Source organism: Lichenostomus cassidix, chromosome 10 (assembly GCF_008360975.1).
Source record: "Lichenostomus cassidix isolate B80296 chromosome 10, HeHo_3.0, whole genome shotgun sequence".
In the NCBI taxonomy this organism is placed as follows: domain Eukaryota; kingdom Metazoa; phylum Chordata; class Aves; order Passeriformes; family Meliphagidae; genus Lichenostomus; species Lichenostomus cassidix.
In genome coordinates, this window is record NC_139491.1 from 16,742,212 (window position 1) to 16,768,207 (window position 25,996).

At 39.8% G+C, this 25,996-nt stretch overlaps 1 protein-coding gene across 9 annotated transcripts in view; it reads right to left on the reverse strand.

Annotated features, from left to right (window-relative positions):
* The window catches only part of HERC1 (HECT and RLD domain containing E3 ubiquitin protein ligase family member 1), an 89,742-nt gene extending 64,463 nt beyond the window's left edge, over window positions 1-25,279 (reverse strand). For 7 of the 9 annotated variants that reach the window (XM_085070890.1, XM_085070886.1, XM_085070889.1 and 4 more), the window contains exons 1-5: window positions 16,704-16,854; window positions 3,817-4,772; window positions 2,516-2,611; window positions 2,024-2,218; window positions 160-471 (exon numbers count right to left, since the gene is read on the reverse strand). In XM_085070890.1, coding sequence (XP_084927016.1) covers window positions 160-471; window positions 2,024-2,218; window positions 2,516-2,611; window positions 3,817-4,746 — 1,533 coding nt within the window. In that variant the 5' untranslated portion in view covers window positions 4,747-4,772; window positions 16,704-16,854. Of the gene's footprint in view, window positions 1-159; window positions 472-2,023; window positions 2,219-2,515; window positions 2,612-3,816; window positions 4,773-16,188; window positions 16,499-16,703; window positions 16,855-25,141 lie in introns of those variants that run through there. The other 2 variants (XM_085070884.1, XM_085070885.1) reach the window with 2 other exon arrangements.
* Window positions 25,280-25,996: the final 717 nt, after the last annotated feature.

Sequence of the window (25,996 nt, forward strand, 5' to 3'; positions counted from 1 at the left end):
TCTAGCATTTTGCTGAAAGCAGACCCAGCCTCAAAGAGAAGTCTAGAAAAAACACACAACCTTTTCTTAGGATTTTCTTAGGATTTTATATATTTCAAACTTTACACAACATCACAAGTGAACAGAGCAAAAACAGGTGCTCTACTATACAAAACATACCTTTCCTTGCAGGGGACCCTGAATAAGTTTGGGATATTTCTGAGTTGAACTATTTCCATGTCCCAATTTTCCGTAGTCACCGTCACCCCAGCTGAAGACTTCCCCTTCTGTTGTAAATGCTAAAGTGTGACCATCAGATCCTTTTGAAGATGACACCTTTTTAATAGACCTATGAGGCTCAAAAGTCAATTTTTTCAATGTGGATTGATTATTAGAGTCTCCCAGTCCCAGTCTCCCATAGCTGCCTTTCCCACAGGCTCTAACAGAACCATCCGTAGAAATGACAAATGTACAATATTGTCCAGCTTCAATCTACAAAGAGAAAAAAGGATGTAACAGAGAAATGCAGAGATTAGAGAAATCCAAAATTCACATTTATGTCTAGAAGTCTGTATTTTTAAACAGAATGTCAGGTTCCTTCATATAACATAATGTAATAATTAAAAATAATTTGGACTTCAGCAAGCAGAACTTAAATTCTTGGGAAATATTTTATGATTATATCTATTTTCATGACTAAAGTATGCAAACAGTGATTATTTTATTTATTTGTATCTCTTCTACAGACTATAGAGCTTGTGCTGCATTCAGATCTCCAAAACTCATGGATACAAATCTTAATTTTTTAAGAACAAAAAAATACTAAAAAAGCATGACAAAACACTGTAGGTTTTGCTTAATTTTAACCAGTACCAAGTGGTAACATTACAGAAATATCTACTCATTTGAGACTATGCATTTTAATTACAGGAACATCAAAGAAATGAAAGCTTTTAAGAAAATAAAAACTCTAAGAAAATAAAAACTTATTGGGAAGTCAGCACTCAGCTGAGGAATGACCCAACAGCAAATGGACTAACACAGAAATAATTCCCTAAAGGAATCCTAACACAGCAGAAGTGCAGAGCAGTTTCCATCTGAAGCATGAAGGCATTTCATAAAACAGCCCCAAGCAGGTGGCCACAGCCCTATTTACTGCAAATTAATGTCTTCATACAGATAATCCTACAACAATCATCAATGAAGGCTAAGTAGAAAATTCACATAAATATGCTGTATAGACGTATACAGAACTATTAAGAGTAGCCTATTCATTCAGATCATGCATTCCATTCTCATGTATTACTGTTTTTAATTTTCCGAAAGTTTTCTGAATGCATAAATTTGCTTTAGGATGTCCAATCCTGCATCCCATTTCCATACAAAATACATCAGTGACGTCCATAGAAACAATTTCAGAAATTGTCTAGTGACCAAAAAGTGCTTTTACTTAAGTCAACACTGCAAAGCCAATACAGTACCAGAAAAGCAAACTATTATATTCTGCATCATGCATCAACAGAAGTGCTCAGTTGCAACTGCAGAATCTGTGACTGAGAGCAGGAAGAGCTGATGTACACTTGATGTACACTGATTTTCAGAAAGCTAATTAAGGTTGCTGTGTCAGCAGCTAGCCCAGTTTGGGCTTTTAAACTCAGCAACCTTGGGTATGAAAACCACCAATGGAAAAGGAGATGGAGTAGTTAAGACCCCTTTTAACTAACAATAAAAAAACCCCAAAAGCAAACCACAAAAAAAATTCCAAGAAAGTAAACTTGTTTCCACAGAGCAAGTCAGGGAATTCAGTCATTCTTATTACATGGATATTTGTATGTGTGTGTCATTAAAAACAAAACAATGTTTTTACCAGGCATCAATAAAAGTAGTGAGATATTCTCAGTAAAATAACCTGTGTGACCAGTTCTGAGCATCATCCCTTCATTACAACTTGATACCCAGAAATAAAGTACTAATTTTCAGTTTCATTGTGTGACTATGAAGCTGCTGAATGTTACATAATGTACCACTAATAAAAGTCACTCACCGTCTGTGCATCAGAAAAACTTGGAGCAAGCTTGGGTTGAAGTATTTTCTCTTGAGTTCCTTCTACCAGCTGATGACTGCTGTTACTTCCCCAAACATACACTTCACAGGTCTCAGAGACTATGGGAGCATCACCCGTCTGAATGCTGTCTGGGCTGGCACATGTCCTTGAATAGTCTGAAGCCATTCGACAAACCTGTTACATGCAGAGATTTATTACACAGTAGCATTTTGTGTTTCTTCCTATACAGTCACAATGTTTAATGCAGCTTTAATTGCCCTCAATATGGTAACTGCCTAAAACACAAATCACCATGGCCATATCACTTGCCCAAATGATTTTGTTTCATTACTCTTGGTTTTTCAATATTTTTTTCACCTCTTCAACCCCACAATAATTCAGCCAAGACTTGACTATACCCACATCTGCACACCAATCACATGCGAGGGGGAAGTAAACTACAATAACATGAAGTTTTTTTACAAGACATACCTCCTCAAATAAACACAGAGCTGCCTCATACAGAGAGCATAGGCCATCAGATGTTCTGGTTGGCTCTCTCCATTGACTTCTATCAGCAGATGATCCCTACAACGTTAAAATGGTGTTATTATGAGAAACACACTTCCAAAAGAGCAACAGTGCACCTGAACAAAATACATTAGGGGTTTGAAACCTACAGCTAAGCAAAAACTAATGGCTCTTTCTATAAGCATATGTAAACTACCCCTCTCGTAAGCTGTGATATCTGCATACATTTCAGGAAAACAAAACTGTCACTTATGCTAGTTTAGTATTCTTACTGATTCCGTTTTGCCCAAGTATCTGGATTCAGAGTTAATTTCTCCTAGTACTATTTCATAACAAACTGCATGTTATTTTTATTTAAAGTGATAATTATTTTAAAATCACTAATCATAAATCATTTTATGTTTACATAATTTCCATATTATATATACATAGCCCAAAACCAACAACAAATAAAGTGGCCCATCAGGACATTTAATCCAATTCAGATACTGTTACTGCCATGCTCTTGTCATGGTTCCCATTCCTTAAAACAATTTTTAGACTTTTTTTTAGAATCTTTTTTTTCATTTTAAAGTTTATGTTTATTAACAAGCACTACAAGCCTGAGAGAAAAGAATGACCACTTGAGGGAAAAAGTCATTCCCTGTTTCAGTCTGAGCACACGAGGCAGAAGTTTGGTAAAGCTTCCGACTGTGTACTGTGCAACAACTTCACACCTTTAAAAGTAATATTCATCTAAGACCAGAAGTAAGCTCTCAACGTTCAAAGCAGTGTGCCACACTTCCAATTTAGCTCATCTTCTTATCACATTCACTTCTGAGCATCAGCAGGACTGCTAAACATCCCAAAGATGTATAAGCAGAGGCCCAGGTGAATTGGGGAGCAGGGATGTCCAAAAAAATAACTGAACAGGAAATGGTGTACTGCAAAACTTTGAATTTCCTAACTTTTTTGCTATGAACTTAAATGTAAATGTGCAAATGGATCAAAAGTATGTCCTCGATTCTTTCCCTGAAGTTAGAACATAACACCAAAAACGACAATGCAGAGACTGTTTTGCTGTTTCATCTTTACCTATGAGGAAACAGGCGGATAGGGAGAGGAAGAGATGGCGGGTAACAAAGGAAATACCAGGGAAAAAATTCACAAAAAAACCTTTTAACATATTCCCCAAACTGGTATTTGGTGTGGAGAAACTATTCAGTTAGGAATGCAATTGGAATGCAATGCAATACAGAAAAGCCAAAGCTGGTTATACCCACCAGAGATCGTCGCATCTGGGTCAATATGCTCATAAAGCAATCAAAGCTGATCATCCCTTCTGGACTTTGCAGCAACTTGGATTTCTCCATGGTGTTCACCACAGCTGAAGCACCTAAGGCCATTTCTATCCATTCAAGAAGGTATCTCAAGGCACCTCGTTGGGCAGCCAAACCAAGAAGCAACTCAGAAGCTAATCTACGACCTAAAGTATCTGCCCCAGAGTTTGGAATCGTTACACCTTTAAGAAATGTTGTTACTTGTGACAAACAGTCCAAACCCATCGGTGGAATCTTGCTCTCATTTGCTAGAGATAAAGGTGGTAAAGAGCTCACAACTTCTATTGCAGTATGGATAACATCATTGCAAAGACTGAGGCCAGGTCCTGCCGCAGGCATCATCCAGCTTTGTCTCAGCAGTGCAAATAACAAGCTCAGCCCAGTCCGAACTCCCATTTCTATGAGAGCATCCGTACTTGACCTCGGGCGTTCACTGACAGAGTGCACATCTGTGGATCCAGAACTGCTTTCTGGTGAGTGCTGTTGCTGTTTCACCTTACCCTTATCGTGGTATTTATTAGAAAGTGCATAGAAGACACGCTGCAGCACAAGGAGACGCTTTCGAAGAGCTCCAGCAAACGGAGAGTCTGAGCACACCATCTTTGCCAGTGCCAGCTGGCTGCTAAGAAGGGCATCCAAGTAGTGGTCCTGCTCATCACTAGATAGAGATTCCCGCTCAAAATCTGGTAACTGAGGTCCTTTGAGGCACAGAACCTGCTGGGGCAATGGCACTACTTCTTTATTGCTAACTAACTTAGCATACAAGACAGAAACTCCCTCCCTTGTTGCAATAGATTCACTGTCTTCTGTGATCCAGGAGCTGTTCAGGTGTTCAAGCCATTTCAGCTTCACAGGTGGGACCATAGCTGCCATGCTGGTTTACTCCTTTGCCATTAGTCCTGAAGATGAAAAAAATTGTCAATAGGTGTGCAAGGCAATCTACAGATCTTATTACAGCAGGACAAATCCTAATAATCTTTTCAGAAGGTAAGCGGCAAAGATTACCCACCAAGAATTACCAGTTTCACCATGTGACACGTGTAAGTGCAACTTCCTTAACTTGATGCAAGAATTTTAGTGTAAGTCTGCATTTTCTAAATCAATACGCACAAAAATTCACACAAAGCAAACTGAATTTTCAGAAGTGTCATGAAAAGCATTTAACAGGTAAGGCAATTCAAGATTTAGGTGTCAAGAACTACAAAGGTGCAGAGTTAATAAGCATATCTCAGCACTATGATGATTTATGCCTGCAGGATGAGCCATGTAATGGCATGTTATTTTGCTGTTCCAGATGGATAAAGGATCCTAATTCCAAAAACACACACTGAGTTTGAAAAATTTCTCACATACAAGAAAACAGACTGATCACAACTAGTTGAGTCCAGGGCTCTTCTAAGTCTATGTCTGAGAAAAATTTTAAGAATTAATAAAGTAAAAGAACATTCAGATCTCAAAGACACACTCAAGTTACTAATTTTAATGCCAGTAGCATTTAGAACTTCAGTTCCTTCAAGAGGATTCTTGATGTCAGCTCTAAATTTTGTCAAGTTAATTTACAACTTAATATGCAGAAAGGGGCTTCTTCAAAGTGAGTGTTTTCAAACTACTCATTTTTTAAAGGATTTCCTTTAAAGTAATGCTTTACCTCCTATTGTACAAAACCGATTTGTTTAACTCCTGTTTTATAATCATTAACCATGGGTTGCATAGGTTCTGAATTATCACTTTCTGTTCTTTGACCCTTTAAGTCCTAATGTATTACAATTTCACCAAAAAGTACTATAATTCCCTGAAGGAGAGGTCTGTGTCCTTTGGTAGTGTGAGCCCTATTTGATCTAATTACAGATGAAATCCCTGGGGGTGGAGGGATTGTTTGCCATGCAATGAGAGCTGCTGTTGCTGCCATGCCATGCTTGTAGGGCAATGGGTAACAGGCAGTGCAAGCTGGTGTTTATCTTGACATTTCACACTTAAAAAACACAAATGAAAAATATAAAGAACTATACTGCAGTTCTTCTGCCAATAAAGCACATTGTATGCTATCGAGTACCGGCTCTTATTCCAGCCAAATTTTCCCTACAATAGATTAGTACCTTCATGAAAAGCTTTATGTGAGCCCCAATGAGTTTTATCCAAATAACTTGTGTTGCACTACAGCAGACCCTTACCCACGTCTATCCCACAGAAACTGGAGCCACAGGCGTTAAGTACCATCCAGAGCAGTGAGCATTCCTTGCATTTTGTTCAAGACACACCTTCCATCTACTCACACCACAAAACTCCCCAACAGCTCAGCCTCCAAGTGACACAGAGAGGTACTCTGACACCCAGCACCCTGTTTACTAAGAAAGGGCAAAATTTTCTCACTTGTCAGAAAGGATTTACAAATTACCATTTGATCCTAATAGGAACTGTAAGGCTAATTAATGAAAATGTCCAAACTCTGGTCTTATGTGACAAAGGTCATGCCTTCTCAAAAGGTAGAACATGGGGATGTAGCTCCATTAAGAAATTCCCTGAATAGACTCATTCATGGGCTTTATGTTATGCTTTCACCAGCTACTCTTCTTCCAGAAACTTCAAAACGTGCTCATGTAACCTCAAAGGTGCAAATACTGCTGCTTTGCCTGAAAACTGATAGACTTTTCCCCTCTTCTCCTTGTATGCATCTCTAAAAATAGAGACTGAAGCTTGAAGCTGAGGTCTTAGTGGTGACCTACCCTCTTACTGCAGCTTTTGGAAGAAATACATCGGTTCATCTTGAAAATAACATTCAGCTTCATGTGACAGGCAGAAAGCTTTAACCAGACACCACTGGTAATCCTGGAAATGCTCTCTGAATACAAATGTAAATGATCTCTGTCTCTGCATGTAACACCTACAGATCACTGGAGTTAAACAGAAACCAGGTAACAGGGGTAGCACAGTGTACAGATAGGGTTTATTTCCTCCAGCTCATTGCCTGAGGACCATAATTACAAGGTTTACAATTGCTCCACAGCCTGGACATGGACATGTCATTTCTTTTTAGGGCAGGCAGAAAGAAAATACATTTGGCTTTGAAAATTCAAGTGAATACTCACTGCAGTTTCACTTTATCTGACCACTCTAGGGTCAGTGAACATGTGGGAGGTACCATATCTGCAGCATGGGCCAGTGTGCAGTCCCACACACTTTCTGATCACACGGCCAAGCACTAAGGGAGAAGCCAGAAACACGTGACAAGTGGGGAAAAGTATTTTTCTTTCATCATCATAAACCTAAAACAGCCTGAATGTACAGCAACAGCTTTATAAAAGTATTTAAACACTGGAACACTTACAGCACTTCAAACTAAAGTGCCCAGAACTTTCTGGGAATAAAAAAAAAAAAAAAGCCCAGGTCTCCTGCCCTTATTCCTCCTGCTCCTCAGGGAAAAAAAAAAACAAAAAAAAAAAAAAACTGTGAGAATGTGCAACACAACTCATTTGTCATATCTTTTAGCACCATAGTTCCTGTTCAGGAAATCACCTTTTTGGGGGAGTAAATGTTGACATATATTTTACTGTTGTCAATTGATAAGCCAGCTAAAATGGGACTTAAAACTCATAGCTGAACAAGGATTCCAACAGTGTTACCAAATTTAACACCTATTTCAAACACAAAACCAAGAACCTGCAAATGTTGGTCAGCAAGACAGAATAAACACTAATGATAATTGATACACTTAAGATTTCCCCTTTTGAGTTAAAATATAGGGGAAAAAAGGAAAGTTGTCGTATTTCAGGGAAAGCATGCAGTCTTCAGTGGCCTAGCAAACAATTTTAAAGGATTTTAAATATTCTGTGTTACTAAAGAGTTTGTTTTCTCTTAAATAGGAATTAATTCAGCCTGAAACCACCAGCTAATTCTTCCAGGTCACTTATAGTATTAATTTTTGTGGTGGAAGCTTGCCTACAACAACTAATAAATCACATGTATTAAAGTGTGAAAAGCCTGCTGCAAGTCATCATTAAATACAACAGACTATTAGGCATATTAAGTTTATATCACTAATGAAATAGGCCCAACACCAATTCTTTTACTGAGAAAAACTGCATCTTTTTTAAGGAGAAAGAACTATTCCCCCTCTCAAATAAGAATAAAGTAAGAGAATGGAGATGCATCTAACTATATTTAAAAGTTATTTCCATGAAACAGAAATAAATTATGAAGAGATAAACTATAAATGCTGTTCTTTTCCTCTCTCTGCCACGACAGCAATTTGAACACAGAAACAGAAAGGAGAACTTGATCTTGCCATTAATATCAGCTTCCTTATTTTATATATACAATACCAGGTCACTGACTGCACGGATGACTAACACCTTAACATATAACTGATCAGGAGATACAACAAAATAGGTATTCTACTACAAATGTTTCTGTATTTTATATATATATATATATATATATATATATATAAGGTATTTATGTACTATAAATATCTCAGTGTTTCACGTATATGTGCCTGAAGCACAAGTAATCTTTGTGCAATAATTATTTATTTGCAAAAGTGGAATAATACTTGTGAAACTTTACAGTAAACATCAAAGTGAGATTATTGGGAAAATTATGTGGAATGTATTTTTGTGTTTATAGAATGTGCCATACAGAAGGTAAAATGGGATTGAAAAATAACAGTAAGTTTTCCAGCCACTTACCATCATCTCCTAAACTAGCTATGGAAAAAGGAGATTTTTCTAGAAAGGGCACAGAGCAAAACACTACAGATTTCTCATCTATCCACTTGGTTGGCTCAGACATGAAGACTGTCAAACCTCTAAGAACAATTTTATTTTTTTTTCATGTTTTTACTACAGCTCCAGGAAACCAAGAAGTTTTTAGGTCTTCTCACTTTGAGGTAAGTGGGACAGCTTTGATCACCTTCAAATGCAAGAATAAGAACTCACTAAAGGGGAAAAAAACATTACTAAAGAAGTTAGTAGGAGAAGTTCTCAACTTCAACACAGTCAAAGGACTGAGGAATTTGGAAACTGCCCCTAATATTCCTAAATTCCAAGGGCACAGGGGGAAATGAAAGGATTTCAGCATGGAGTTGAAGGTCAAAGTCTGTAAGGTTATAAAGATCCTGTTTCTGAGTCCAGCAGGAAAGACAGGTCTTGGACAGAATACACACACTCCCCTGAAGGAATTTCCATAGCCTTCCCTTTCCACGGCAGCTTGGAAATTATGGCAGATACTGAATTTGTCACCCAAGAACCTCCTCCACGTAGCCAACAAATATATCCCACTATAAAGCAAACAGAAAGCTCCCTTCTAGGGTTTTGAGTATAAAAAAAAATCCTAAGAAGTTGCTGTGTGTAGATCTAAAAGAGACTGCTGTAAAGAATGGTGGCGACTGGGCAGACGCTGTACAGTGTGGCTACATCACACTTTGTCACTCCTTCAGAGGGAGAAACAGGAAGATAAGGAACAGCTCTAGGCAAGCCCAGAGAGGTAACACTAAATTTCTGCACGAAGACATGTAAGTATGAAAGCCAAGACAAGAAAAAATGGAGGGGTTTATGTTTTGTTTAAAAGAACGTTGTAGAAAAGACCCTTAAAAAGTGGAAGAGGGGATTATTATCTTGCTGTTTTAAGAAGCAGAGTGTAACAGCATGGTTTCCCTACAAAACATGTTTTGCTTTTTCAGTCCTTAGTGCACACACTCAGCTTATCAACAGACAGAAACCACCAAAACGTGTGGAAGGGAGGAGCTGATTTTAGAGCCCTTTTTACTTTCTTTTTCCCCAAAACAACATCATCTCCAGCACAGTGGCTCTACCTCATTGCCAAATGCAGATAATCACTGGTATTCCAGCAAGGATAATACAAGTCCACAGATAAGGAGGAAGAAGGTGCAACTGCTGCTCAGGCTGTGAAAAGGAAAATCTGAACAATCAGCTCAGAAATGTAGGTAAATGTTGAAGCACAGTGATTTCCCATTGCTTGTACAAACCTGAATCTTCCAGCTTAATTGTTATTTTACAGCTTTGTGTTTTCCTCCCTGTACAAGGTCCAAAGAAGTAAACATTGTAATACAGGGATAAAAAGCAAAATTGATCTTACACAAAGTGCTGTCAAAAGGACACAGCAAATAAGGGGAATATATCTTAACCTAGTCCCTAACCTAGGCAGAACTTCTCACAGTCCATGGAGATTTTCAAACATATAAAATGCATGAAATGATACACAGGATCTTCAATCTGTATGAAGAAAACCCATTTTCTTAAATCAGTGACTCTAGAACACACACTGAAGATATTAACAAGGACAGAATTGAACAAAGCTATATATTACCACGTTTTTCTTTAACTTAGTCTGACTACAGCAGAAATCAAGCACACACAAAAATAATTACTCTGACAAAAGCCAAGTGCTCTGGCTCTTAGAACTCCTAGAAAAGTAGCTGAAAGCTTTACTTTCTGCAAAGCTCCTGAAAAACTGCACCTATAAAGGTGTAAATATTGTATGTCCTAAAAATCAAAAGTTTTCCCAGAGGAAAAATAAACCCCACAAGCACTCACTCACTCACTCTCTCTGCAATCAGCAATTTCAGCAACCTTTGTAAGATGCTGACTACGTTTATTTTATGGGAACCTAATTACAAAAGCTTGTAACACAAGAAGTCAGTCTGTACAGTCAAACCAAAGGCAGGAAACACCAAAATTACAGAACACGCAAAGATCTGCTTGTGAAACTGAATTCTATCCTGCCTGCCTGTGATGTTGCACCATGCACATATGCAGAGCTCTTCACTGTGTGTTCACTGACAATGAACTTCCTAGAGGCTGCAGCACTTCCATTTACTGTTGTCAACACGAGGAGCTCCTAGAGCACCTCCTGTGCTCAAGGTGCCTTCAGGATGATGTCACCTGGGTGGTTTCTAAAAAGGATTAGAAAACTTAGTATTTGAACAGATGGCAACCAGGGCACACTACAGCTCTCAATTCTGCTGCAAGTAGTTAAAGCTTTGTATGCAACAGTGAGAAATTAACTTCTGTGATGGGCCAGAAAAATCAAGCATTTTGTGGCTCACACAAAACACAGGAAAGATTTCACAATCAGAATAATCAGGTAATTCTACTAGCTCATTTAGAATGTAATTCAATTCACTGCTAGTAACACAACTACTGAAAAACTTAATTCTGGAATGTTATTTTAGGTAAGTTTTTGATAAAGTAGAAGTTCTGAGTTCATTGCCAATCACAGCTCTGGAAAGCTAACATACTTAATTTATGACAGAAAACCTGATGCAATACGTTTCTATTTACTGCCTCACTGTGATGACAGTATTACCCCTCCAATATACAACTGGAATCTCTTCAAAGTCACAACATTTTAGTTTTGTAGCATAAGCACTTAGAACCCTTCTAAATTATTAGGTTAATTCAAATAAATGTAACATTCTTACTAGTAAACTAAAGCCTTTACTCTGTATCCAAGTCTACTAAATCATTATCTCAATATTCTGTCAAATTCCTAATCTGTATGATTCCAGAGCTGAATGTGGAATTCAAGATAAGGCTGTACCTTTAATCTGTGCAACAGAAAGATTGTCCTCTGTTTTTGCAGTTCCAGTCCTAACAGTTCTTGACATTTCCTAAAATGACAGATTACCTTAGGTTTTTATCATTCCAGTCTTTCATGATTCTAACAAGGGGGGCACAAAGTCCCAATAAGAATATTGCTTCACATGCTGCCAACTGGTAGACTGCATCAATTTCTGCAATCTTTATTAAAATTTTACAATCTGAAAATATAACTAAAGCAAACTGATTTGCTTCCCCTTTTCTATAAATAAAGGGTTGTATATACAGGATTTAGCAGTAGGTATCACGGCTCCAAACAACATTTACAGCCTTTTACTTGAAAGGTAATTTAGAAACCAAGAATATATAAAAGCAATTAAAACCCTGCCTTGCCGCAGACCAACAATACGAAACGTACAGAAACGCAAAACCTGCAAGGTGTTTCATATTGCTCAAGGCCAGGGGGCACTATGACAGTTGAAACCAACAGGATATAATGTTGCCTAGGAGAGTTATCTGTTCAATATTTCACTGGTGCCAAAAAGCACTGTAGGTCATCATGCAAGGCACCAATCCTCCAAAGTTCTTTTTGGCCAATCCACGTGTTCTACATGCAATGTCATGACAGCTGTGAGGTGAGTGGAAACCATCCAAAACAGTCATGGGAAAGAAAAAGACAAAACAACAAATTAGAAAATACTGACACTGCCCAGAAATTACTACAAATTCACAAAGAATTGAAAGCAAAGAGACAAAAAGTGTCATTAGAAGCAGCAAAAAAAGAAACAAGACAGTGGTGCTAGGTAACAGGAGATGGACAGTGAAACAATACAGAAAAAATGAGCTGTGGTCTCCTACATATCTGGAATGGGAAGCAAGGAGCAAAAGCAACTAACCCAGAAAAAGCAAGGAAGAACAGCAGCTACAGCAGGTTGTTCTTCAATCCTAAAAGAATAAGGTGAAATACACACCAGCATTAATTCAAGGGAACATCTGTCTCCCCTGAGCACAATGGTGACTATCTTTCCTCCTTGTATTAGCCTCTTGCTCAACATATGGAAACCAAATGAATGACATCATAATCCAGAATACAATTAATTATGCAAACAACCATCAACTTTTCTTTCCAAATATTAAATTGCACTAGCCTTCAATTTTTTAAGTGAACCATGGTGAGGTTCTACTTGATATTTTTCCAATTTTCATCTTCCTACCTGATTTTATGTTACCATGGGATTATTTATTTATTCATTATCAGGTACAGTATTGAAACCAGTATAACCCTATGCTTTCAGCTGGTCACAACTGGTCATTCCAAAAACCTTTTGGGAGACAAACTAAAGGAATACAAAGTTATTTTTAGGTTATTATGAAATTAAAGCTGTTTGCCCTTTTGCCCTTAGGTTTAAAAAGAAAGTAATAAAAAAACCCTAATCATGGTTTGTCAGTGTAAACCCCTAGAGGCTGTACAAAATCTACCCAAGCAGAGAAGAAATAAAAATTATCATTATTGTTCAGTAGATAAACTTAGAAAAATCAATTTAATCTATTACTTCTTCAGATGCTTTAAGGTTACTGAAACAAAAGCTGAGAATGCAAGATGCTCCAAATACACAATCATCAAAAGCAGTTAGTGAAAAGAGGAGCTAAGAAGCAGAAATCCCTGTGCATCAAAAACATCCCAACAATTTCAGCAGAGAAAGGTGCCTCATCTCACAACGGAAAAGGGATGAAAACTCTGGTGAGGTTTTAGCACTACCACTGTCCCCAAAAGGTACTATCACCTGTACTTCTAACTGTAGTTACAATATTTTCAACCACCATAACACACAGAAACAGACATTTTCTTGCAAAAACTACAAGAATTTTGAAGATGTATTTACTAGAAATCCTGACTTGAAATTGAACAACTCAGCAACAGACAGGAGAGTGCAGTATGTACAGACAGTCAAAATTCAAACACATTTAACTTAACTTACAAGTTAGCTGTATGTAAGCAGAAAGGTACTCTGCAGCCTATATATATATATATATATATATATATATATATGTATGTGTTATCAGGGCCTGTGGTGACAGAGCACCAGGAAATGGTTTCAAACTAAAAATGGGTAGGTTTAGATTGGATATAAAGAAAAAACATCTCATAATGAGGGTGGTGAGACACGCTGGAGCAGGCTGCAAGGCAGAGTTGTGGATGGCCCTTCGTGTTAACACATCCTGTTAACATTTACATTTCTTGACTCAGACAAGTCTTGTTATAACTAACTGAAAAATAAACTTTTGCTGCATAAATTAATGTAAGGAAATGTTTTGAGAATGAAATATCCATATTATCTAGTCCTGATAGCATAAAAAAAACATTACTAGTAAGGAGGACTCCAACTGTAGTCTCTTCTTTAAGCAGCAAATTAATTCCAGCTCCCAGCAGAGAAGATGATTGCTTGAGCCACCTGAACATACTCCCACCTCGCTTGGTGACATCAGGTCAATCACAACAGGCAGTCCAGACCAGAGAATATATCTGGCCAGTTCCAAGGTCACAATTACACTTGCTGTTGATGGGCAAATCCTGTAGCCACTGGGCTCCAGGGTGGCTTTGTTTTCTTAATATTAAGAATTTACAAGGATTACTTTGAAAGACTCTAATGCACAGCAAGCAGCTGCAGCACACTGCCAGTTATTTCAAGAAGCCCTGTGACAGCAGAGCTTCTGAGGGCTACTTCAGATGATTTTTGAGGGCTACTTTAGATGTGTTTAAAGAGCTAACACCTACTAGATTTGAATGTTCCACTTGACTGTCAGTCACTACAAGGGAGACAGACAAAGAAAAACTGGCAGCAATTTCAGAGCTCGAGTACTTCTGAGAGCCAATAGCGAGAAACACAACCAGCACAGTACTCACCATTCACTAAGGCGACTCTGACAGCAGGAAGTCAAAGCAGCCATAGAGAATTGCATCCTACGTTTGACTAAAACACACCAGTGCAAGATAAAAATCTCTCAAGTTACATGAACAGAAGATTAAATATCTGTACAGGATCTAAGACTGTTGTATTGAAAGGCAGACGACTTCCTAACAACCTATGACCAGAAATCAAACACCTGCTCCATCAAATCTTCCTGAAAGACACATAATTTTTGTCTCCATTACTTACTTTTAAAATGGGGATAAGTGCATCTCTACCCCATGAGTATTACAAGAATAATTACACTAAAAACAGGAAGAAAGATTGAAATACTACGTGTGTCTTAATGTCTTAAAGAAAAGTGCTTAAACATACATAATTTTACTACTCAAACACAAATATCATTGCTAATTTCACATGCAGCTTTCCCTGGTCCTAGTCCAGTAATCTCTCATACTTTAAAATATGAAGAGCACCCCTGTACTGTTTTCTTTGAAAAACAGAAACTATGGCTACCTCAAATTGGTAAATTAAAGACAAAAGGCAACCAAGATCTTTAGTCAGTTCACTTAAACCATTTCCTAATCAACTACTATCCATTTAATTCAGTGCTGAAAAAGCAGAACAACACGTTGTCACTGGTAAACTATTTTTCAATTTAAGGATTAAACCAATAAAAAAAATACTGTGTTACATCTTACTATCCCAAGCAGTCCCTCAGCAAAAGTAAGTCAAAGACTTTACATCTCTACTCTTAATTACCAATTAGATAAACACCACTTCTACAGTTTCAAAAAAAAAATTTCAACACCCCCACTTCCCCTTCAGCTTATATACTTCCAGCCACAAAAACTTGTTTAGTCTTAATATTCACACATAGAACAAAACATACATGACATATTTGAATAAGAACATAGGAGTAGAGAGGAAATGTTCAGTACAGGTTTGTACTGAGAGACAAAAAGCCTTAAGATGTTTCATTTTAAAACAAAACCACTGTGTATAAAGCCACCTAACAAAGTCCTCATAGGTGCAAGGATACAAGAGACTGGCAATGCCCTTCTATCCTGTAGCACAACATTATAAAGCTTTTAATCTTTCATGAAAATAACAGATTCCTCTTAGAACAGGGAAGCAGTAGCAGACTGAGCAGGTATACAGCCTACCTTTTCGGATTAAATACTTATTATATTTCTCCTCTAAACTAGGTGAGACTTAACCCTGAGATCCAAGTCCTCCACAGTCCCACATCCCAATGGAGCCGATGTGGTATATATGGGGCCTTTAACAAGGAGCATTAAATTCAGCACATGTAAACTTATCGCTTTGAACTTTTATTATGAAATGCCAGCATAGAACATTCTGTTGAACTACAAACCTGATCAACCTCATGAGACAATACACACGTGTATATATACACATATATATGTGGATCTATATACACGTATATAAAGCACATGGTCCCAGCTACAGCAAACGACACCACTCACAAAGAAACAATCAGCTTACATCCATGACAACAGAAAATGTTTCAACAACTGCACTAAACCTCTTTTATATACACCGTGAAAGGGAGAGGGCACAACAATAGGGTTCTGCCCTTCAAAAAAAAACATAGAAAGCTGCTTGCATACAGCAACACCTCAATGAAATTAATCATATGCAGTTAAAAAGAAAACAAACATAACAACAAAACACCTGCTGGGACTTCACTTTGAATTACAAAACAAATAATCTCTAAGAAAAAGTATACATATAATATTTCAGTATTGCAAGCAAGAGCCAGCAAATATGCCATGGGAAGACGGTGCAATTCAGATGACAGGTCTGGAGGTACACAGAACACCTACCTACAGGCATGCATACAGTTGATGGAAGGCCAACATGACCAATTTTAGAAAGAATTTTGTGACACCTGTCAGGTCCACCTGGGATGCACATAGCCAGAGATGCATTTAACACTTAGAGGAAAACGCACGGCCACACTACAACCTCATTCACGAGGTTCACGGGGAAAAGCACAGGCTCCGAGGATCTCAGCCGAAGCGCAATGCAGAATTCGTAGAGTTTATACCGCTTTGAAGAGGCACAAAAAGCCCCCGCGAAGGGAGAAGAGGTGCCGGAGGACGCCCGTCCTTCTCCCACCCTCAGCAACAGGGCAGTGACACCTGAGCGGCCCCGCACGCCTCCCGTTTGCCTCACGCCCGCCTGCACCTTCCCCCGCCGGCGGACGCCCGCCGCTGCAGCCGCGGCCCCGCGGTGTTGTCGGGCGGGGAGGGCGCGGGCAGAGCCCCCCCAGCGCCGGGCTCGCCCAGGCCTCCCGCCCCTGCCCGCGCTCCTCGGCCCCGCGCGGCCGCGCGCTCACCAGGCAGCGGCGGGGGGAGGCGGCGGCGCTCGGCCCGGGAGCCCCGCGGGGCCGGCGCGGCGCGGGGAGCGGAGCGCGGAGATCCCGCCGGGAGCCGCGTCCTCCCGGCCCGGATTGTCACAGGGAAAACATGACGCGGGCGGGGAGCCGCCGCGATCTCGCGGGGCTACCGCGCAGCTCTCGCGAGAGCGCCGGCCGCTCCCCGCCTCCGCCCGCCGGGCGCTGCCGTGCGCGGGCACGCGCGGCTCGCCGCCGAGGCTCGCTCCGCGCGGCTGCACCTGCGGCGGGCACGGCGCGAACCGGCCAGCGGGGAGCGGGGCTGCCCCCGGGAGCGGGGACACTGCCCGAGCGGCCGGGCTCGTTCGGCTGCTGCAAGGGCCAGGGAGCGCAGATAATCCTTTCCATAAAAGCCACCAAAGACACAGGTCAGGGGAACGAAGCGCCTGGTTCAGGTGGGGCTCCTGATGGAATTGATGTGTTGGACAGTTCGTGGAAAGAAGAGAAATAGGATGCTGTAAGCAGGGGTAAAAGTGCAGAAAAGGCAGAACGAATCTCACCGGCAGGGGTATATTAAAGCATTTATTTAAACAAAATGAACAAAATAACAAGAAATAATAGCTGAAATTCCAAGTCTAAAGTAGGATGAAGCATACATTGAAGACTGTCACAGGCTTAGGTGGTGGCAGCAACAATGCATGCCAAGATAAGTGAGGCCACAGTGGCAAGAAACAACAAAATGAGAAATCTCAGTTCCACCCACATGGATTGGTAAAGTCCATACAATATTAGGGATGTCATGACCGAATCAGTAGACACTGTTAATGACTAAATAAGTGGGGAAACCGAAAAGAAGCAAGAGGAAAACTGCAAGAAGGGACTGGATATGTTTGGGTACATCAGCCTAAGATAGGAATACAATGGAAGTTTACAAAGATTGGTGATGTGAAATAGGTGAACAGGGAATAATCGTTTACTCTCTTCCAATGGAAGAGCTAGAGGGTAACAAAGGGAGCTAGTAGATGAAAAATTCAGAGCAAGGAAAAGAATCATTATTTCTTCATTGACATATAATGGAGCTGTAGAACACCTTGATGCAGGACAAAATGTAATAAAAGTTTACCTGGACTCAAAGAGAGATACAAGAAAGAAAAAATCCATTGCAGATTACCAAAGACATCTCCTCTGGTTGAAAAATGCCCTGACCCACAGAAGGCTCTACAGTATTTGGGGACACTTTACTCTGTGCTTGCTCTTGCCCTTACTTCCCAAGACATGGGCTGATGGCTGTCCCCAGACATGCAGGACCAATGGACAGCAATCCCATCCTTACGTCCTTGTCCTATGGCCCCTCTTTCCTGGATTGCTCTTCAGTAGCCTTAACAGTTTATTCTGAGTAATGAAGTGTTAGGGGGGTACCTGAGGATAGAGCTCAGCTCCCTGGAGCTGATATTATTATATTTCATGACACAAGTTCCAACCAAAATTGGATTAAATGTCACTGGCCACTTTGGAGACACATCACAGGTATTGATGGCTCTTCATTCTGCCCCCTAAAAGGATACTCATGGATTCACAGATTTTTGCAGCAGAATAAACTCCAAATGCCTGGCTTTGAAAAGTCTGACCCAACCAAGCTAAAAAAACACAGACCAAGAAAAAAGTCTCTGTTAGCAATTTACCCATGTAATATCAGGGTAATGGTCAAGACAGCCCATTTTTGTTTAATAAGTTGTAAGTTTGGGGTTTTTTCTTGGTTTTGTACCTCTAAGTACACCAGCTAATCTTTTGTCTAAAGCCATAGTCAAACTGCTGTGAATGAACAACTTCATTGTTGATGAGACCAACTGTGCTAACAAATACCACCAAAACTGGGGTAAATTATAAAAACATTTTAAAGCATTCCTTAAGTATTTCAAATATGTCAGCTAAAGGATGCTGTGTAAGAAATAAACTTTAAAAATTCAACAGATACATGAAAACACATTCAGTGCAGACATGTCCAGCAGATCTGCCATTCCACAGAAGAGAATGCAGAGCAGACACACTCAGCAGTGTGTACTCTTCTCCATGCTCACATGCCCCACACCCACACACTTACATTAGCCACAACATGAAGACAAGCCTTATCATTTAACTGCAGCTTTCATGGCTTGCAGGCTCCACCAGCTGCCAAGCATTGTACAATTTACAAGGAATTTTGTATGTTTGCAAATGTCTAATGCTTAAAGTGACGTACAAATATATGTAAAGATATTAAGTTCTTAAAATCACAAGGTTTTCTTGTTTTGCTTGTCAAGTCTTAACCCAGCCCATTAATCACTCTGCAGTACTGAGAGTCAAGGGCTCTCCCCTTGCCATTTGCTTGGATGCAGGTGTGGGGGCTGTTTCCACAGGCTCACTGATCTCAGAATTTCAGTTACACTGGAGGACCAGTGCTATTTATCTTTGTGAATTCTCACATGAAGGTTGTGTACTAGATAGCAATTGTTAATATTTGATATTAACCACACTCTTTAATAAGTCAAGTGACTTCCCCAGTTTCTCATTCAGAGCCAGAGCCCCAGTGCCTGAGCTACTGTCTGCACCTACAGCCAACAGGACTCAGGACCTTCTGAACTCCAATAAAACACAGCATGGCAAGTGATACAGGATGAGGAGGTTTATTCCATCACCCTGTACTAAGCAGGCAAGAATTACTGACAACCCAAACAAAGCAAACAGCATTCTAGTCTACAGCAGTACCACTAGGTCTGAAAATAAGGATATGAATAAGGGGAACAAGATCTGTGCTTCCTCTGCTCTCCAGCCACCTGCATTTATATACTAACAAGGTGAAAGTAACAAAAAAAGTTGAAAAGAGTTTTATGGGACAACCTGAGACATAGGCCAAGAGTTCTTGAATCACAGCTTTTCGGTGGGCAACACCATTCATCCTCTCTCCCTCCTTCACAGCAAGCATAAGCAGAAGTATTCAAAACTACAGATCTTAAGAGTTCAGCAGTAATGCCCCTGACTGCAAGACATTCATCCTCCATTTCTATTTCCAAAGCAATTTCCATCTTAGCTTCAAAGCATAGAGGGAGGCCAGGAAAAAGCCCATATGACCATGGAAGTTTCAAGGGAAAGGAGGCTGTAGATAGTGCTTCTGTTATCTCTGTGCTCTCAATTTTTAAAACAAAAATAATCCTTCCTGAGGACTGCAGACCTGTAAGCCCCAACTCCAGTTTTCCTCCTTCCCAGCTTCACTTGGACTAAGGCAGATTTCCTCTCACATTCAGCTCTACAAGACCTGTTTTACATCAATGATTCCTTATTACTTTGCATGAATTGCTGCATTATTTATTACTTTTAAATGTACTGTTATGTAATCCCATCAAATGTACTTTTAATCTACGCAATGAAGAGAAAGGTATGATAATGAAAGAACAATGCACATTTTAACATCAAACATCTTTCTAAAACTGTTAGTAATTATCCTTTATTTTTAGTAACCACATTTAACTCTTTACCCTCTTCTGATCCAAACATTTCATCAGGGCTATGATCAATTCCACTCTCACTGTATTTGTAAGATCTTTTTTTGTAATGCAGTGCCTAGGACAAGACCCAACATCCAGCATGAGGCTGTGCTTTTTATCTAGGGCTTATTCTTAACTACTTTTCCACAATGCAGGATAATTTTGGATCATTACAGAAAATGGGAATTTATACATGAAATACCTCAATTAACTGTGTTTTGCTTTTACTGACTTCTCTTTTTCCAGCAGACTTTGCTAACATTGGCATGCCTTACTGTTGTCATGGCAATGAAAGGAATCTATATGGTTTTGGATGTGACTCAGAAATAATTTTATACAGAAATGGGACAACGATTAGAACAAAGGACATTGAATGTTTCTGTGCCATCAGTTAATAAATGGTAAACGGAAAAAAAAGAAAGATCCCAAATCCAAACAAAAGATATAACAAAACTTGATTGGATAGAAGACACCAGAATGTTACTTGTGACCCACTCTTGTAATTAGGTTTCTGTGTGGGTAAAGCTTTATCACCCCCAATAGTTATTAAAATCACAGTGATCTGCCTGGACAGTTACTTAACCAGAGCAGAACCCAAACTTGCCCAAATAAGTTATGTTCTTAGTCTTCAAAAATATGAGGAGTCTTGTATTGTGGACTTATCCCAGTAAAAAAGGTCTTGAAACAATCATCTCTGTGAGGGCTCATTCAAAGGCAAGGCTCTTCTTATGGTGTACAATTTACGTGCAAAAGAGAGGCAATTTTGCCAATAAAATTATGAGGAAAGGAGCTTGTGTCAGTCACTGAGGAGGTGTGGACAGAGCAGTTACAAGCACCAAAAAACATGACTAAAGCCAAGCTACACCAATCTATGAAGTGTATGGAAAAATTATTTTTAGCTAGGCTAAAAATACCATTCACCTATGTCTTCTATATGTTATTCATGACAACACTAGCTCTTTTCCTGTGGATTCAAGGTATGTGAAGGGAGCTGTTATTAGATCATTTGCCTGTGCAGAGATGCCAAATGTGAAGGCACTGAAATATATGCATCTGTGTCAGTCCTTAATTTCATCTTCTGAGTCATGTTCTGGAGTGACAGTTCCTCTGCCTGGCACTTCCTGTTCATACCAAGCTGAGCCATACTAAGTGTTATTTATTAGAAAGCAATCTAAAGCCACATCCACACGGCCAGCTGGCTCTTACCCCAGTGCAAATCATCACTGCCACATAATCAGCAGTTTCAAAGCTTAGGATTGCAGGTGGTTGTTGTCGCTTCTTTTCTTCTACTGTTGGACTCAATTGTGAAATGCAGAGTAGGAACCAGTCTGAAGTAACCTCAAATTTAAGATCTAGCTCAATCCATGGCCATGTCTCCCTTTCTTTAGCTAGCTGATAACTTTTTCAAACTGTTTCAATCAGCCTAGCTTTGTATCAAAGTTTTGCACCTCAGAAATGCCCTTGGCCAAGCCAATAGAGGAGAGATTCCAGAGAACAACTGGGGAAAACACATGGGAAAGAAGAGATTTGCACTGGAAGACAATGAATGATAATACAAAGGAGAAATTAAAAGGATTATATGTGAGCAACTAAGTAACAACTGAATTCATACACAAGGCTAGTTCCAAACTATGCATGAGTATGAAACATTTTGAGCATTTGTGGCAAGCAGGTTACTAGAACTTCAAAAGGATTAGTGATTCTCATTAGCTTAATATGGTAGCATCTGGTGCAGTCCAAGTGAAGCTTAAATATTGTGTCATAATACCTATATGCACAAAGATACTGGAGAGACCTAAACAATAAGAGAAAATGGCCAATGGTCAAAGTACCATTCATAGGATTGCCACTCCCAGCTGCACTCTTATGGGTTGTTCACTATCCCTTCAGAGCCTCATGAGTGAATTTTGGTGCTCTGCTGTCTTTTAAAAATCCCTATTGCACAATCCTGTAGTGTGTCCCCACTTCCCATGCTTTTAGCAATGCAGTTAGGAAAAATGCCTGCCACAATTGCTTCCCCCCCGCCATACCCTGTAGTCTTTCCTACTCAGTGAGCAAGACCTTTGAATGGAAACAAGGAAAAAATGCAGCACAGAGCTCTAACACCACCTTTGCACTTACTAGTGGAGACTCCCTGTCCCTCCGCATTTCGAGTGGAGAGGTTATCCAGCTTCCATGCCCTGGAGCAACTGGAGCAAACAACCTGGTTGCTCATGGCATGACACGTGGATGGACCCAAGCTCTGCCAAATATAGCATGCAAGAGCTGTGTGACTGTCCTCAGCAGCTTCATGCACAGCAAAGTCAGAGCCCTCCCAAAAGGGAGCACCCGCAGTGTCACACCACTTCATATTTACAGAGTTGCGTCATATCAAAGTGGGCTCAGGAGAAAAACAACGCTTGACCTGTTTTGAGCAAGCAGTAGAGTACTCTGGTTTCTTCAATGGATTTCAAGAGAGGTGAAAAATTTGAGAAAGAAAGACTATAGTTTATGCAATTCATATGCACAGCACTGATCCAGTCTCAATTTTCGTAACAAGAAAAAACCCCATTTATCTAGAGGGCTCAGGCTAAGCAAAAAGCTTTGGTTTTTTTTCACTGAGGCCATCTGACCTTGAGTAAGTCTCTTTCCTCTTATTCCTCTCTGAAGTAAGTTACACATCTAACTACTGGCACAGGCCTGCTTTCAAATCTCTCTAAACTTTTCGCACAAATGCAAAATATTACTATCCTTTTCCACAACTGTTCCATGAAAGATCCTACGCATGATTTTTTCATCAAGAAGAATTAAATTTTGTAACTCAGAATATATAATTAATTTTATAAAAGGTATTAACAAATATTAAACCCAGGAAAAGAAGCATTTTTTTATAACTGTGATTTTTCAGTTTTTCTTTGCAGAACACAAATGCGTAAAAAGGTAAGAGCTTTCCTCAAAACCATCAACATTCCAAGACTATGATTACAAACAGTACTCAAGTAATTGTGCCACATAAAGCCTGAACACCTGAAAGATACTGTAAAACCTCGTCTGTACAGCATATTTTAATGCATTGTTTAGCATTTTTAGAAATCATTTTTTCCACGTTATCTAGATCACTCCTCAATTAAAAAAAACCTTCCTATGGAAAAAACCCCAAACCTTCAACTCTATTTTTGTCCCAGAATTCTTCTTTCTGTACTTGAGCTACAACAAAGCTCAAGTTTTCTTGAGCAATTAATTTTTCTCTGAGTTTATCATCCTTTCCAACTCTGACACGTATGTTGCTTCCTGGCTCATGCTCCATTCCACCACTATTCTCCCTCTTTTCCTATTAGTTATCTGTCTACTCCTCTAACTGGTTTTTTTTTTTACTGACTTTTCTTTGGCTTCTGTCAGTTCATTCACATTTTTCTAGTCTTTAACTCAAAGTGAATATTCTAACTGTTGTCTGAAAGCTGTACAATGAGGAATTATCCTTCTGCTTTCGTGAATCAATGACTACTCTGTAAGGCTAAAAGCAGTTTTTCTCTTCCCATTGTTTTCACATTTCCTCTCATTCCATTTGTTCTTGCACTCAATTTTTTTCCCAGCAAACACCACAAGACAAACAATACCCTCCCACATCTTTCACTTTATGATTTCACAATATTTTTTAAAAGAATCCTCTTTCCCTTAGATAGGGGGGAAAAAGGTACAAATAGGATAGAGTTAACTCATCTGAATATGTCTAGCACAGACTGCATTTCAGTTCAGCATGTTAACTAATATTCTCCTTTTGCAAGAAAACCCCTGCTCATACTGCTCTGTGGAGAAGGAGACTGGGAAAGTTCCAGCATTGCTTTTTCCTGTCCCACACAGCTCCTTGGGCTGCTTCCACCACAACACCTGGCTGCCACTGGGAATAGAATGCATCCACTCACAAGGGAGACTCAGAAGCGTAAAGATCACTTTCCAAATGAGTAGTGGAATGAAACCTTTCACTTGGAGTGCTATCAGCATCTTCATTTCAGAGAGGTAAAAACTAAGCCTAGACAGATGGAGCAACTTTTCCAATACCAGGGTTTAACCAAAAGGCCCAGAGCTCCTCCCACACGTCTGGATTTGCATGTGCCATGAAGTCCTGGACTTGACAGACAGAATCAAAGAGCAACCGACAGACATTTCCTCTTTGTCATAGCTAATTCAGCCCTACATCACTCAGAAAAGAGAGGAGGTAAAACATGTATGTAATGAAACACTAATAAACACTTCAGCCAATTCTACAATGAGAATTATGAAAACGGATAGGAGCTGATAAAAATGATTAGAAGAAAAAAAAGGCAAAGTAAAACAAGAGCAAGGCAAATACACAACAGACAATTAATTTAAAATCCCATCATACATATACTTTTGAATTTTCTACAAATATATTGTATCAAGCTCTACATAGTATTAAATCAATTTAATTACAGAATAACATGGAAGATAATATTAAAAACCTTTTACTCCTCTTCCCAAGAGTGAAACCTAACTACCACCCAACACAACTTACTTTTAGTAATTTTCTCTTTTTGTTTGTTTAACAAAAGCCTGGAATTCTCCTAGCAGAAAAAGAAATGCACAAAATAACCCCAAGTTTTGCTTTGAAATGAAAAGCAGTTCCATTATATAGAAATGTTTGGCTAAATGGAGAGCTCTGTCCATTGCACAAAAAGGGATGCAAAGAGCATCCTGTGTAACCAAGCTGCTGTCCTAAAGGACAGCCCATCAATACATCCTCTGAGTAATTTGCATATTTAGGATGGGATGTACATCACCCCTATCTGAACTTTATGGATCATTTTTTTAATTGGCTGAGAAGTTCATTACGTCAGTTTTCTGCTTCCAGCTGAAGCACTCAGTACTCCTAGTTTGTGCTATCACATACAGAGTTTACCATATCAACGTACAGTTAGATACCTGGTGTGCCAGCCTTTCAGTGAGGAGAAGTCTTGAGATTCTTTTTGGTCCTGCTCTCACGTTTGTATTTCAGAGTGAGGTTATCCAGGGCTGAATAATAGTGCTAAGAACAAAGTCCAAGCCATGGAATCAAACATGCTGATAAGACGGGTGCCAGAATGGGTAATTTCAGCATGGTGACGTGGGTATGACAACAGGCATCTCTTTTCTGTTGCTGTGGGGTGTCAGAGAGATAAAAATTCCTATTGTGTTGGAAGGTACCAGGGCATGGTACACAAACAATGCCTAGGGACAGTGGATAGGCCCACACCCACTGCCCTATCCCACACCTCCCCTAATGTTTGCTCCCCGCACTGTCCAATACAGTGACCCTTTCCCACCTCTCCCAGCTTCTCCTCAGTGTCATTCCCCTGCTGCCCTCATCCACAAACCTTTCTCCCCTTTTTAAGTACATTTTCCAACTTACGTCTCTCTCATCAGCCTGTGAACCAGCCCCCTGCACTGCAAGGCCAGCCAGCCTGCAAATACACTTTATTCCAGTTGGCCTCTGCTCAATATACACAGCATGACAAGTCCAGCAGCCGCTGCCCTGCACTGCTGTGAGGACGTGTGTCCTTTAGCCTGGCATGGAGGAGCTCCAGTGGAACACTGTGAGCCAGTGCTTGGAAAGGCAGTGTGTCCCACTGTAGTGCTCATTCTCATGAACCTTGAGCAGAGGAGGGGCTCCAGCATCGGCTGGATACAAGAGAGAAGTTGGGGGAGGCACAGGACTGAGTCAGCTCAGTATTTTATTTTGCCTGCAATATTTTCAACGCCTGGATTCTAACTGGCCCACCATCATTCACAAGCTTTCTG